This window comes from Lithobates pipiens, unplaced genomic scaffold (genome assembly GCF_037356315.1).
Source record: "Lithobates pipiens isolate NorthernLeopardFrog02 unplaced genomic scaffold, aLitPip1_a1.2 Scaffold_25, whole genome shotgun sequence".
Classification (NCBI taxonomy): domain Eukaryota; kingdom Metazoa; phylum Chordata; class Amphibia; order Anura; family Ranidae; genus Lithobates; species Lithobates pipiens.
Genome location: NW_027507787.1, coordinates 174,895,830 through 174,912,147, shown reverse-complemented (window position 1 = coordinate 174,912,147; position 16,318 = coordinate 174,895,830). Strand labels below are relative to the sequence as shown.

The 16,318-nt window shown below is 41.4% G+C and overlaps 1 protein-coding gene across 7 annotated transcripts in view; it reads left to right on the top strand.

Moving 5' to 3' along the window:
* The window catches only part of EXOC6 (exocyst complex component 6), a 458,527-nt gene that overhangs the window by 253,682 nt on the left and 188,527 nt on the right, over positions 1-16,318 (top strand). For all 7 annotated transcript variants that reach the window (XM_077455211.1, XM_077455209.1, XM_077455210.1 and 4 more), the window contains exon 16: positions 15,228-15,339. In XM_077455211.1, coding sequence (XP_077311337.1) covers positions 15,228-15,339 — 112 coding nt within the window. The remainder of the gene's footprint in view (positions 1-15,227; positions 15,340-16,318) is intronic.

The following is a 16,318-nucleotide window of genomic DNA, read 5'->3' as shown; positions in this document are numbered from 1 at the left end:
CAATAGATAACACGTTATCTCCTCCGATTCCGCAACATGCCTGGTTGACGAATGGCCATTCAGAAACGAACTGAAAAGCACAAAATGAAAAACTCAAATTGAAAACCGCAAATCAACATTCCCCAAACTTTTACTAACACGAAATTAGCAGGAGGAGCCCAAAGAGTGGTGCTAAAGAGCTTAAAAACAACATAGTATGTCACTACGTTCGTATTTGTTGGCCAACAATTGTGTGCCGTGTGTATGCAAGTTTGGGCCAACGCCCTTCGGACAAAATTCCACGGTTTTGTTTAAAGTAGAAATGCCGCAGAGCATAGAACAGGGGTGTCCAACGTTTTGACCTTCCTGGGTCACATTGGCAGAAGAATTGTTTTGGGTCACACATAATATACACTAATGCCCCATACACACGAGCGGAATTTCGGCCGGAAAAATCTTGGATGGTTTTACCGACGGAATTCTGCTCAAGCTTGGTTTGCATACACACGGTCACACAAACGTTCGCTGAACTTTTGACCGTCAAGAACGCAGTGACATACAACACTACGACGATAATTCTACTCCTTTGGTACCGCAATAGTCCCTTCTCCTCCCCCTTTTGGTTGCTCATAGATGCCCTCTTTTGAGCTCCTAATTTTTTCTACAACACTACGACGAGCTGATAAAAATGAAGTTCAATGCTTCTGAGCATGCGTAGGAATTTTGCAGGTCGGAATCTCCGATCGGAACCTTTTCCGACCAAAAAAATTGAGAACGTGCGCTCAATCTTTTGCTAACAGGAATTCGGCCAGCAAAAGTCCGATGAAGCATACACACGGTTGCATTTTCTGACCAAAAGCTCTCATCTGTCTTTTGCTGTCTGAATTTACGATTGTGTGTATGGGGCTTAACAATAAGGATAACTAATGAATAGTAAAAGTCAGTCAGATCACAAGTTAACGATCAATGATATAGATAATTTACCCGAGTAATAAAACTTATTTTTTTTATAATATTTTTTATTATAAAAAATAAAAGAGGGCAACATAAAACTAGTACGATAATTGACACTGTTTTGGATAAATGAAGGCATCAATATCTAGTTAGATGGATGTAGCAATTCTCAAGGTGCTTATCGGATATTTTGGATCTAATTTTGCCTTTCATTTTAATGAAAATAGTTGCTCAGAAATATAAGTAAAAAAGAAGGAGAAAATGCGCTATTCAAAGAAAACTACCTGCTAAGCGGCAACTCAAAATCGTTATACTAACGACAATCAGACTTTGTATACAATGGGGAGCTGTGCTAAATATATACAAAATATAATAAAAATTATAGCGTGTAAAAAATTAGTATTAATTATTTTTTTATGCAAACCCTACATTGATGTAAAAACCAAGGTGAATCAGGTAAAAGTGCAATTTGAATAAAATGTATAAAAGTGATATAAAGAATAATATGTGAAAATTTGATATATCACAAAAGATATTCCATCACCAATAAATTAATGCGTGAAAAGAAAATCTAAATTACATTCCCCAAATATTAACAGATATACCTGGAGTAAAAATAAATATGCATAAATAGATAAAACATACAAACCCCACTCAAATATAAAAATACATAAACAAATTATAACTCCATACAGTGTGTAAAAATTAGAATAAAGTGAATATGAAAAGTCCACATAAATCAAAAAAAGTGTGTTCTCTCTGGACGAACCAACGTGCAGTAAAATGTAACACCAAATAAGAAAAAACGTGTGACCAGAATTACGCGGAAGCACCTCCACCAATAGGTAATATGGGCCGCTTACCAGAGCGCAAGATCTCAGGGTTAAGTGAGATCAAAAACACTTTTGCAGGTACTATGGATGGACAGTCCTGGGGACCACAGCGAGCCTCTCTCTCCAGACACTCACCAGTTGAGACGTTAAAGCCACAGAATATGTAAAAAACGGCAAGGGAACACATGCATAGTGTAAAACCCTTTTTAATAAACTAAAAGATATAATGCAATTACACTCACATAGTCAGCATGTATATCAGCACTTCTAAAAATCGAGCTGGCCGGCTCTCGGCTACCGCCCGCACTTCCGGGTCTGCGTAGAACGCGGTGACGTCAGCACCGTTCCTCCCTACGCGTTTCGTCACTAGACGGACGTGGTCACGGGATACGGGACGGTGCCCTGACGCACCGCTTAAATAATAAACAAATAAAACCACGCCTCGATCTGAGCTCCATAGGCGCACCAATCCACCATTTTACTTGTGGGAAAATGGAAATAGGGGAACCCATCTAGTCCAAAAAGTGATTAGACCCCGGGATAAGTTTCAATATTAAAGAGCCTTCCAAACTTTATGGTAATTAGATCGTTTAACTAATTAACCTCCTTGTAAATACAATTGTATAGAAAGTAAATATATAGAATAGAAAATGTGTGAAATAAAAATAAATGAAAATAAGATGAAATTAAAATATTATATCTATTTCTATTTTTATTTCATCTTATTTTCATTTATTTTTATTTCACACATTTATTTTTATTTCACACATTTTCTATTCTATATATTTACTTTCTATACACATTTGTTTTCCATTTATAGTTTATAAATATAAACACTCATAAGTCCTTTTTTCCTTTACAATTGTATTTACAAGGAGGTTAATTAGTTAAACGATCTAATTACCATAAAGTTTGGAAGGCTCTTTAATATTGAACCTTATCCCGGGGTCTAATCACTTTTTGGACTAGATGGGTTCCCCTATTTCCGTTTTCCGACAAGTAAAATGGTGGATTGGTGCGCCTATGGAACTCAGATCGAGGCGTGATTTTATTTGTTTATTAGTACCTGCAAAAGCGTTTTTGATCTCACTTAACCCTGAGATCTTGCGCTCTGGTAAGCGGCCCATATAACCTATTGGTGGAGGTGCTTCAGCGTAATTCTGGTCACACGTTTTTTCTTATTTGGTGTTACATTTTACTGCACGTTGGTTCGTCCAGAGAGAACACACTTTTTTTGATTTATGTGGACTTTTCATATTCACTTTATTCTAATTTTTACACACTGTATGGAGTTATAATTTGTTTATGTATTTTTATATTTGAGTGGGGTTTGTATGTTTTATCTAATTATGCATATTTATTTTTACTCCAGGTATACCTGTTAATATTTGGGGAATGTAATTTAGATTTTCTTTTCACGCATTCATTTATTGGTGATAGAATATTTTTTGTAATATATCAAATTTTCACATATTATTCTTTATATCACTTTTATACATTTTATTCAAATTGCACTTTTACCTGATTCACCTTGGTTTTTACAGAAATATAAGTGCTGCTAAAAACTGCTGACATGAATAAGGCGTGATTGTAAAGTGTGGGATAGTTTTCTGTGGGAAGATCACTTTTAAAAGTCTAGTAAAGAGAAACTGTTACATTTTTTTTTCAGCCGCACGTGTTCACTAAGGCCGCGTACACACGGGCGGACTGTTCGTCCAACTTTGTCCGCTGAACAGTGTTTCAGCGGACAGTCCGCTCGTGTGTGGGCGTTCAGCGGACAGTTTCAGCGGACAGTTTGACGAACAAGGTTTTTCGGAAATTCCGAAAAACTTTCCGCTGAAACTTTGTTTGAGCGAACAGTCCGCCCGTGTGTAAGCTTGTTCGACAAACTAAGTTCCGCGCATGCTCAGAAAGGCTTAACACGCCGAAAGTTATAATGCAGTGTATAGGACGTCGTATTTTTCGTCCCGTCGTACGTGCCGTTCACGTCATCGCGCACGGTTTGAGCAAACTGTTCGTACGTCGTGTGTGGCCATGTCCGTCCATGCTAATTTTGAGCGGACTGTTTGCCGAAACTGTTTGACGGACAAAGTTGGGCGAACAGTCCGCGCGTGTGTACGCGGCCTAAGTGTAAATGCATTTTTACAAAGAATTACATTTTTTTTAAAAAATCTGCATTTTAACTACGTTTACGAATTTGTGTTGGGCGCATTCATATCCGCTTTTGGCCGCAGGTTGGGCACCTTTGGCATAGAAAATTATACAACTATTTTCATTACTAATGGTAAAAAACATATTTATTATTATTATTATTATAATACAGGATTTATATAGCGCCAACAGTTTGCGCAGCAATTTACAACATAAGAGCAGACATTACATTTACAATACAAATGCATACAGGAGGGATCAGAGGGTCTGCTCATTAGAGCTTACAATCTAGAATTGTATAGAGGGTTCAAAATCCATATACAGTATGTAGCTATTTAAAAAAATAAAATAAAATCAATCACAGAATAAAAACACTAACTTTTAGATATTTGTCCTTTAATACCACAGCAACACATTGGTTACACACATTGGTCTTCAGACTGATTTGAATTTATCGGCCAGTGGTGTAACAATTGCCATAGCAGCCAAATTAAGGCAAGCTCAAATCTCTTTGCATGTGAAGAAAACACAAATCTAGTACTGTATCATTAAGTATCATTAAGTATCATTAAGAATCTTCAAGATCATCACTGTCCCTAGTCACAGACCTTCTTGGCAGGCTGTGCACTATGGGAAATTTGCTTAGCTGTCTTAGCAGTGTAGATTTATTGCCCTCGGAGCTTCTGGTCATCTTGGCCAGCACTGAAATTAACCATGTAAGCCAGGGGTGCCCAACCAGTAGCCCGGGGTCCACATGTGGCCCGCGGAGCCCTCTGATGTGGCCCGCGACCTCCTTCTCTGGGATGGCGGGTTGGCAAGCCCAGATTGCAGGTTGTCTACCCGCCATACCAGAGCATCAGTGTTGTGAATGAAGCCAGCGGTAGAGGAAGCAAGCAGCTGTGTAGCAGAGCTGCATAAGCCAATGCTTCCTGTATAGCACCAGCTCCTGTCGTAGGTGGAGTAAACTAATTGCACTCTGCCTGGGACAACAAGTTTATTACTAAAATCACAGTGTATATATGGACATTACTGCTCTGCAGTGGTTACTGGGCTGCTTTTAAACTGATTTGCAGGTGTAGCGCAGTGTACCTGCGGCTTACCTGCACTGAGCCATAGGCTTCTCGTCTTGCCTGTGGGTTTGGTGCACTTTCAGAAAGAAATTCTATTGCAAAGTGCAGGAAAGCCTCAGGTGCAGGTAGACCACAGACCATCAGTGTAAAAGTAGCCTTAGGCCCCTTTAACATGATCTATCTGACCCAATCAGACTCTCCATTCATCTCTATGAAGTGGCAGATGTAAACAGACTTGTGTCCATTAAACCTGCCTCCTTCCAATCCGATCTGCTAAAAAAAACAGAAAGTGGATCCGTCCCCTTCCATTTGATCAGATGAGAGGGCCCATAGAGTAGAGTGGGCTGTGTCTGTGTCCGCTTTGCATACGCAGAGTGGATGCAGAACTGTCATCTGCTCATTGTGGCCCGGGACTGGTTACTAAGTCGCTTAAGTGGCCCTCGCTTAGGCACCCCTGATGTAAGCTGTAGTCTTCCTCAGGCTGCTAAAAATCCAAGCGTGTCTTCTCAGATAAAAACAGATTAAACAGCCAAGGTTTGTAGTTATGAAAAAATGCTAGAGTTTTAAGAAGTTTGTATTAATGTGGTAAATAATTGTGTTCAGGAACATTAACAGTTATAGTTTTACTGGTGTTGCTGGTGTTCCCTGCCTTCATGTCCGTCTCCAACCAGTGGCGTCTTGTGCTCAAACGCAGCAAACCAACCCCCCCCCCCCCCCCCCAAATTAGTGAGCACAAGCTGCCACTGGTCCTCATACACTCCCGGAGACTGAAACGTTTTCTTCCTACCCTGGGATCATCATTTAGGTATTTGTATACCGCTATTATATCTCCTCTCTTATGTAATATAAAATACTGTAGTGGTTATTATTATTGCGACTATACCTCGTTCACATCATGTGCAAAATTGCAAGTTTTTCTGTACGCGTTCTGCATAGATACAAAGAAAACCATTGTTCTCTATGTGCCCTGTTTACACCACATCACTAGTATCATATTCTCTGCACAACGTGTATGCAATTTTCTGAACTGAAAAAAAACTGACATGACAACAGTGTTATGGTGTAAACAGGGCACATAGAAAACATTTATTTTTATTTTTGCAGAGACATACATAATAAATGACTGCGTCTCTGCACATGGTGTGAAAAAGCTTATGCAAGTCAAATGTGTGTTTTTTTTTTCTATCAGTTTTGATGTATGTATGGCGTGAACGAGGCCTTTAGGTTTTTGTTTTATTGACCACTACAGCATTTCCGTCAGCACTTACTTTATGTGATGATGGAAGGGGTGAGAGGATTTAAAATGTACACTGAAGCCTTGAGAGCTGTGATTCAGAAAATGACGAGGCTACTGAGAACAGAGGGGTTAGCTGAAAAATTTACAGTTAATTCCCTGTACTGTTGCCCCCCCCCCCCCCATTACCCCCCTCCTTCACCCCCAGGGCGGGCATAGTAAGGCACTCTTCATGAGAGCCTGTGGCAGCTTCTGCAGTTCTATTAACACCCACCACACAGGGGGATTATGGTGATGGAGGTGGGGTTGGGGGTTTATGGATGGAGAAGGATTTCACATAACAGAAGAGGCGTCAACACAAGGGACACATCCTACTGATGTAAGTTATATCCCTTGTGCTGATTTTTATGTTTTTTATTTTGACTGCGCTTAGGCTTTAAAGTTGAAACCTCCAATGAATATTTTAACTGTCAGTAGTGTATCATCTGCATTATGGCTGTCCCTCTTCTAGGATGAATGTCCTGTTTGATGGCTGTGAAGTGGTTATTCAGTTGACAAGTCGGATCCCAAGTCATGGTAGTGTGAACCGGAACTTAGTGTAGGCTGACCCTTTAATTGTAAAAAATAATGTAAATACCCATGCTATGGAGACAATAAACTAAATAAAGTAAAAGCAAATAGGTGTTATGGCCTGCTGCTTTAGTGCAAGGTAAGAAATAAACCCGAGTGAGTGTAAATGTTAAACTCAGTGCCAATAAACAATGAGTAATAAAATATCTTATAACATAAACAGTTTCATAGAATTAACAATATAAAGTGCTTGGTGCAAATATATTGCAAACATAGGTGGTGCAATCATATAAAGTCCATTCATATAATTATATGGTGTGCTGATCTTATGCAACTTATACAGCTGGTGCAGATCTTGGTGACACTCCGGGCTCCCCTTCTGGGTCTCCACTCACCAACAATAATCTTTAAACATGCCTGGTATACAAGTTGAAATATTGCCTTCCACCAATAACTGGGACTTCTAGATGTATTCTGTGTATAGGTGAAGGTATCTCCCTTCTTCCACTGATGAGCTAAAAGAACGTGAGGTATATCCTTTGTCCAGATGGACATATCAGCTTCCAAACTTTCCCGGTGGTCGGATATCCATATAATAGACATTTGGCAATGAAGGGAAAAGGATATATAGTGTAATACTGCTAAACTTATTTGTTAAAAGCCAAATTTATTACACTTACATCAGAAGATTAAAACCATGCAAAAAATTGCTGCCTTGGCTTGCAAATAACCATCACTAAGTGTCCTCCAGCTCTCCTTTAATTGCCCCTTTTGATAATTTACCATCTAAAATACCATTAGAGTAGAGGGAATTAAAGTATCCAAAACAGTCTTTTCCACCAAAAACTATTTGCTACTATAAATATTTTTTTTCTAATTTTGTTCCGCTTTTGGGTTTCGAACTGGAAAACTAGTGAGCTGGCACACGGTAGTGAAAGGGTAATGGGTCAGCCTGCCCAAACCGTAAAAAAATATTTCAAGTTTGTGCTGAGATTGGTGCTTTAGATGCACTGGTGATTTCTTATCACTTAAGAAAATGCAAAATCCAAATACAAAAGTACCTGAATTTAAGTGGTTGTAACGGCAGAAGGTTTTTTTTTTATCTTCGTGCATTAAGATTGCATTCTCTATGCATTAAGTTAAAAAAAAACATCTGTGTGCAGCAGCACCCCTCAGACCCTCTAATACTTTCTAGTACAAAGCAAAGCTGCTCCAGGTGAGAGCAATCCCATGCTTCAACCTCACAGTGCAGGTCCAGTCCGCAATCTGTATAGGAGTCACTGGAACAGGAAAAGGTTTGACCACACTTATTGAAGATAAAAATATCAGACAACATGGTAGACATCATAATATCAATGCAGAGCTGGCAGAGATTAACGCGTTTTACGAATTAGAATTTGCTTATTATGACTAAGCGAATTCTAATTAGTGAAACGCGCTAATCTCTGCCAGGTCGGCATTGATTTTATGATGTCTACCATGTTGTCTAAAGATTTTTATTTTCAATAGAATTCTTCACTTTTACTTCAAACCTGTGAGTGAGATCAAAACCTTTTCCTGTTCCAGTGCCCCTCTAATAATTACTTGAGCTCATCTCGATCCAGCGATGTGCACAAGAGACTCGGCTGTATGGGAATCTCCCTCCTGATTGGCTGAGGCAGCAACGGGGCGCCATTTTCTCCCGCTGCTCTCAATCAAACTCAGTGAGCCAATGAGGTGAGAAAGGGGCAGGGCCGGGCCGCGGCTCCATCTCTGAACGGACACACAGAGCTGCAGCTTGGCTTGGGTGCCCCCATAGCAAGCTACTTGCTGTGGGGGCACTCAGCAGGAGGGAGGGGTCTGGAGCGCTGAAGAGGGACCCGAGAAGAGGAGGATCTAAGCTGCTCTGTGCAAAACCACTTCACAGAGCAGGTAAATATGAGGTTTGTTATTTAAAAAAAAAAAAAAAAAACTTTACAATCCCTTTAACAGATGCTGATATATATGTAAGTGAATCTGGAACCTTCCCTGCAGAGATCTCGCTGATTGAAACCTTGAAAGATATAAAATGTCAATAGGTGGCTCTTCCCATCAGCATCTACCCCATCCTATAATGTCTGTTTAAAGCGGGGTACCCCCTAAAAAAAAAAAAAATTAAAAGTCAGCAGCTACAAATACTGCAGCTGCTGGCTTTCAATAATCGGACACTTACCTGCCCCAGGGTCCAGCGATGCGGGGGAACGAAGCCCCCCCCTCGCTCCCCGCTCCACTCGCGGCGCCGTCATGCATACTGTGGGCACCCGGCTGTGGCATCACAGCCGGGCACCCACTGCGCATGCGCGAGCGGCGCATGCGCGAGCGGCGCAGGGCGCCGTGATACGCCGTACAGTCACCTGGGACACATGACAGGTCCCAGGTGAATGTGCGGCGCGAGGGGAAGTGATGTCACCAGCCCGGGCAATGAAGAAGGCAGATTACGAGGGACCCCCTAGCAACCGGTATTTAGAGGTGAGTAAAAAATTTTTTTTTTGCCAATTATTTTATTTATTTATTTTTTACGAATTTTAAGCAGCTTTTAATTTTTTGGTGGCAACACCACTTTAATGTAGGTTGGCCCTTTAATTGCCCTTTTTGAAAAATTACCATCTATAATACTATCATATAAAGTCTTTTTCACCAAAAAACTGTTACCTACTATCAATATTTTTCAATATTAGTTCCATTTTAACATTTGGGTTTCGAAATGGAAAACTCAGTTATCAGAGATGTGAGCTGGCACGTGGGAGTGAAAGGTTAAAGGGTCAGCTTCGTTTAGCAAAATCCCAAAGTACAGTACCTACATTTACCAGATGCTGATGTAAAAAGCTGGGACCCTCCATGCAGAGATCTCGCTGTTTGAAACCTTAGGAGATATAAGAAGTCAGTAGATGGATCATGCCGCCAGTATCTACCCGTTATTAAAATGTCTGCTTAGTGAAGGTTGACCCTTTTAAATGCCATCTGTAAAATTTACCAACCAAAGTAGAATCCGAGCAAAGAGAATGAAAGTATCCACAAGCATCCAGCATCTCGTCTAATGCTTATTATCTGTGTCTTTTACACTGTATATAAGCACTGGCCAAATGAGCTGTTTGTTTAGTCTGAGCAGCTTAACCTGTTCTATTGTGATACGCATTCTCTGTAATTGTCTTTCTCTACCTGGCCTGCTTTCAATCTGATAGAATAACATTGGAGAGCTCAGCTTGAAAACATGGCAGCCAGAAGCCACCTTCCAGCTTATCTCTCATTTCTTATCTGTTAATGAATGTAAATGAGCGGAGCTTCACACATCCTTAATTGATCCCGAGTACAATTTACACATAGTAACGAGTAACCTTTTGACCTAACCTGTAAATATTTACTGACAAAACACAGGTAGAATATACATCGACTAACTGCTTGTCAAAATTAGACAAACAGTTTGCAAGAGGTGAAGGAATAGCCCACTACAGCAATTATAAAGTGTCACCGTGCTAATTATCCGACGTGTGCCCACAACAACTCAGCATCACACTGTTGTGATACGATCTGGTGTCAAATCAAATAAAACAAAGACAGAATCAGTGTGTTTAGTAGTTCAATAAAAAGGTGGCCATAGATGGATCGAAGCGGGCCGATTTTGATTAATGTACGGCCATTCCGTTCATAAGAAGTTGATCTATCGATTGACTTCCCACGAACAGGACTCCTGGAAAATTTCAGTTCCATCAGCGCTGCAGTCAATAGCTTCCCCATTGTTAGAATACAAAGACACATTGGGGGGAGGGGGGGATTCAAGTCAATTTTTTATCGTTCAGCCAGCTGGCTGAATGGAAAAAACTGGCCCATGTATGAGCAGCTTTAGGGATAATTTTTACATGGGACCAAGCACAGTAAAGCCTTTAAAAAAAAAAAAAAAGGTATTCACATAACTCATTCCAACACATAAAAGGATCCTTCCTCACTGGTTTTTGGTCTTCTGGCCAGGTGCACATCCATATCCACTGGTGTATAGTAAAATATAGCCTATTATAGAGCAAAACAGGATCAGGGCCGCTGACAGTAGGGTAGCCCGGGCACACAGGGGGGCACGGATAGTAGGGGGATTGGTTAGGTGGTATTAGAGGACAATTATAGAATAATGCACTGTATCTGTGTCTCTTCCTCCAGCAGCTGAATAATGGCTTCTCTCCATTTCCCTGCTGACAGCTTTCAGTTGCTGGAGGGAGAGACACAGACACCGTGCATTGTTCTGTAATTGTCCCCCGCCACACCAAACCCCCTCCATGTGCTGACCACATCTGATTCCCCCCTGTATGCCCGAGTCCCCCCTTGTCTGTTGCTTTCATTTGCTGGAGGGAGAGACACAGACACTGTGCATTGTTCTGTAATTGTCCCCCCACCACACCAAACCCCCTCCATGTGCTGACCACATCTGATTCACCCCTGTATGCCCGAGTCCCCCCTTGTCTGCCCCCCCCCCCCCCGGGCGCTGCTGGCTTCCCTTTCCTGGATCCTGTGGGTACAAGGGGCGATGGAGAGTGGGGAAAGGGGCCGGTAAATATGTAATTTACCGGCCCCTTCCTTTTCTAAATTGGACACAGTGAGCGACCGGTACTGATAGCTTCTGTGTCCATTCAAAACTGAAGCAGAGTAAACTGTATTTACTTTGCTTCAGTTTATGAATGGACAGGAGCCTCTGTCTCCTGTTCACTGTTCATTCATCTTCAGTGCAGCTGAGGCTACAGAGAAAGGAATTGAAGAATGTGTCCTCAATTCCTTTTTCTGTCTCAAAGGAGAGGTGTCAGGGGTCTGTTTAGACACCTGATATTTCACCCAAGCTCCCCCTCAACAGTGTTGTAAAAAAAATTGTAAAGAATAATTATAAAAATTAAAAAAAAAATTGTAAAACAAAATGTAAAAAAAAAAAAAATTGAGCGCTCATTTACACAGGTTCTCTGACCCATACAGTGTGAATGAGCAGTTTGTTTGTGTGGCCAGAGCCACCTGTTAATCTAGGTTTTTTCGTAGGTTATGTTATATTTGTGTTCACTAACAATGATTTTTGCACAATTTTAGTGACTGTATCATTTTGGTATTTTCAAGGGGGGGGGGGGTCTGTGATTTCTGACGGCAACCCTAAATGGGATACAATTGTTTCAGGCTATTTGGCCATCGTCTGTGCAGCTTATGGAAATCATGGGGCTTCTATGGAATAGGGCTTGGGACCCAAGAGGACAGTATAACCATACAGGTTATGGTGAGAATGGACTAAAGCATTCAAAAAGCCCTTTAACTAAATCAGTGTGTAACACAGTAAAACCCTTTTAAAACAGACTCACATGACTCATTCCATTACATAAAAGGTTTATTCCTCATTGCTTTTCGCTTCTCTGGAGAAATATAAGTCCAGATCTACTGGTGTAGTATGCAAATATAGCCTAATATAGAGCCATTTATTCCAATCTGCATTCAGTTGTTTAAAGTGGAAGTAAACCCATGGATTTAAACAGTTAAAAAAAAACAGGCATGCCGGGAATGCCAACTGCACATTGGCTGTGCTCTCAGCCAAACTATCAAACCATCCAATGGCTGGTGTCATAACGAATCACATGTGCAGCACCATAGCAGTTGAAGATTAAACAGAGTCAAAGATGGCAGCTTCCTTGGCTGAAAACGATAGGGGAGTTTACTTCCACTTTAAGGCTTTTTGGCCATCATCATTGCAGTGTATGGAGACCATAGCTTCTGTAGACTAGGGCTTTGTATTCACATGACTCATCCCGTCACATTAAATGATCATTCCTCAAAGCTTTTCAATGTTCTGCAGCAATGCACATCTAGATCCACTGGTGTTTTGTGCAAATACAGCCTAAAATTTTAGAGATATTTATTCCAAACTACATTCGGTTTTTGTTAGGCTTTTTGGGCATCATCAGTACCCAAAATGACAGTATTACTGTACAGGCGTGAAAAGAGACCAAAGCAATCAATAAGCCCTTCAACTGAATCAATGCGTAGCACAATAAAGACCTCCTAAAACATAAGGTATTCACAAGTCTCATTCCATCGCTTATCCCAAAAATAAGATCAATATATACTGTTGATATTTTAGGAAAATACATAATTATTGCCATAAAGTGGTTCTTTGCCCATTTTTTGGAAATAAAATAAAAGTAAGCAGCTACAAATACTGTAGCTGCTGACTTATAATAACAGGACACTTACCTGTCAAGGGGGCTAGCGCCATACTCACATGAACTGCTTCTTTGCTGGTCTTTGGGTCCCTGGCGGTGGCATGTTTACTGTGGGCATCCGGTTGTGACTCCTTACAGCTTTGGTAACTTATGGTGGATCGCTCTGGCAATCCGATCGGAAGTGGGAGTGAGTACCTGTAAAAACCAGCTTCCTGCCCGAACCACCCCTGCTTCTGGCCTTCCTTATATCCCTGTTCTTCCCCAGTTCTCTGTGCTAGCCTCTGGGTACACCATGGCTTCTAGTGTGCTAATTATGCCCAGTGATGTGTCATCTGTTGACCCCAGTGTGTCCGTATGTGCTGTGTGACCCCAGTGCACCTTTGAATATCCTGTGTCCTCTATTGACCCCAGTGTGCCCCTATGTGCCACGTGACTCCAGTGCACCTTCGAGTATCCTGTGTCCTCTATTGACCCCAGTGTGCCCCTATGTGCCGTGTGACTCCAGTGCACCTCAGAGTATCCTGTATCTTCTTTTGACCTCAGTTCTTCTCTATGTGCCCTGTGACTCCAGTACACCTCCGAGTATCCTGTGACTTCTATTGACCCCAGTGTTGCCCCTATGTGCCATGTATCCTGTGTTGTCGATTGACCCTAGTGTGCCCCTATATGCCATGTGACTCCAGTGCACCTCAGAGTATCCTGTGTCTGACCTCAGTGTGCCCCTATGTGCCATGCGACTCTAGTGCACCTCAGAGTATCCTGTGTCCTCTATTGAACCCATTGCTCTCCTATGTGCCGTATGACTCAAGTGCAACTCAGAGTATCCTGTGTCTTCTGTTGACCCCAGTTCCTTTCTGCGTCCTGTCACTCCAATGCACCCCAGAGTATCCTGTGTCTTCTGTTGACCCCAGTTCCTTTCTGCGTCCTGTCACTCCAATGCACCCCAGAGTATCCTGTGTCTTCTATTTGGCACCATTGTTCCCCTAGGTGCCGTGTGACTCCAGTGCAGCTCAGAGTATCCTGTGTCTTCTGTTGACCCCAGTTCCTCTCTATGTGTCCTGTAACTCCAATGCACCTCAGAGTATCCTGTGACCTCTATCGACCCTAGTATTGACCCCAGTTCTTCTCTATGTGCCCTGTGACTTAAGTGCACCTTAGAACATCCTGTGTCTTCTAGTGACTGCAATGAGCCCCTATGGGCCCTGTGACTCCAGTGCACCTCCAAGCATCCTGTGTCATCTTGTGACTCCTAGTGTATCTCTGTGCGCCTCTATGACACTAGTTTCTCCAAGCAGCCTCCAGTATGCTTCTGCCTCATCTGAACAGTCCTCCTGTCAGTGGTTAAGGACCACTGTCCATGACCAGTGCTCTTTACACTGCTCCTATGAATAATGACTGTCATTTTTTAAATTATTATTATCAATGTTATATGTAACCCCTTAAGCACGGCGTCTGCATCATGTGACCATGTGATTTGCTTTCACGGTGGTCACATAATCGGGAGAATGTCATGCTGATTTGTAATCAGGAGCCCTAACTGGGAACTGGTATCGCAGATTTTAGCATACAACCTCATGCCACCGTGAATGCATATGTGTGGCGCCCCACCTTTTGTGCCGTCGCATATGTGATTGGTTAAAAGTGTCATTTTTTTTTTTTACTTTTTTTTTTTATTATTTAGTTGGACATAGATAATATATATATATATATATAGGGTAGGAAATAGCCACTGTAACTTCAGTCTTCATTGGGCAGATCACTTGTTCTGTGGCTGCTGCTGTGTGTTGATGACAGCTACACTTCAAAATATAATTTCCATTACATGTAAATAATCTCAACTATTTTTTATTTATTTTTTTTGACTGGACAGATTTGGGGTTTGTTTCAGGATAAGACAAACAGAAGCTAATCTAAATAGGATTATTTTTAGATTTTTCTCTTTTGCAAAGCAGAAACCTAGTTTAGTTTTCTGCTGTTTGATGGATTCAGAGATAAGTCCACAGACAAAGAAACAGTCATATTGTGGGGTTGTAATAATTCCCAGTTGAGGCGGTGTCAGAGAGCAGAAGTCAAAGGTTTGTTACTGGTGGCGCCTGCAGTGGAAAGAAACCCAGAAATGACGGGGTTACCGGCAGCCGCAGACAAAGCACATTCTGTGGACATTTTATCTCATTCATATTTTAGGATGTATTCTAGGTGTTCCGTGCTGTTTAATACATATGTTTTCCTGACCTTTTTCCAGCTCGACAGAAATTGATGATATGCTTAGGAAATCTACCAACTTACTTCTCACAAGAACCTTAAACAGTGGATTGCAAAACCTTATCAAAAAGCCTCATATAGGTCTGACTGAGGTAAGTATTATTTTCTATATATGCCAATACCAAAAATGAAAGAGTACCTGCCGCAACATTTCTAAGCTAGCAGAACGAACTTGTGCCTGTTGGGCATGGAGCCATACTACTCCATCCTTGGGGGTCTTGGCTGGTCTATGCCAGATCTGCCCATCATTTCACACTTCTGAACCTTTGCCAAGGCTGAAATTTGCTTGTTGAAATAATATTCTGTTCAAAAGCCTTCAGAAAATATTGAATTTTTTTTATTTTTTTAAACTTTTTAAAAATCGGTTTTAACATACCTGTTAAAGCAAACTCCCGGGAACATAGACAACATTAACTCCCCTTGGTCCTCATCGGTCTCAAGCTACTTTAAAAAAAAAAATGTTCTGATGAGCGTTAATAGTAACTAATTCGCAACCTGCGATCTTCTGCTCTGCTGGTTCCATGTTATAATGATAGGCTCACTGAAGCCTACTGTAAACCTCCAACCCGACTTGTTGTTGCCCCCACTTGTCAACATCCTCAAGCCTGTGCTGTAATCAGTGAAGGACTAGCGGTTAGATCATTAGGCATGGGAAATGACCCATGGCCCAAGTACCTGCGCACATTGCAGCAACGAAAAGGAAAAAAATTGGCACATCAGCTGTCATGGAGGCCAAGAACATTGATTTTTGAAAAGCAGCTACAGAAAAAATGAGGACTGGGGTGGGGGGTGGGTCAGTCCTTTTTTAACATGGATAGAGTTCTGTAATATGCCCAATTCTACCTTATTACATGGACATTGACCTTTGTTCAAGTTATCAATGCATGTTGGAGTGTGTGTCTGTTTTTTAGTGGGCACATGGCCCAGGTATCGCCAGTGTCATTATAGTTGTTAACCCAGGAGGTATTGCAGGCGATTAAGGAGCTGTTGTGGGTTATCTTGATAGGGATAGGTATACTTGTATATGTTTTCATACTTTACTTTTTGTACAGTAAGAAAACTGTTGTGCTA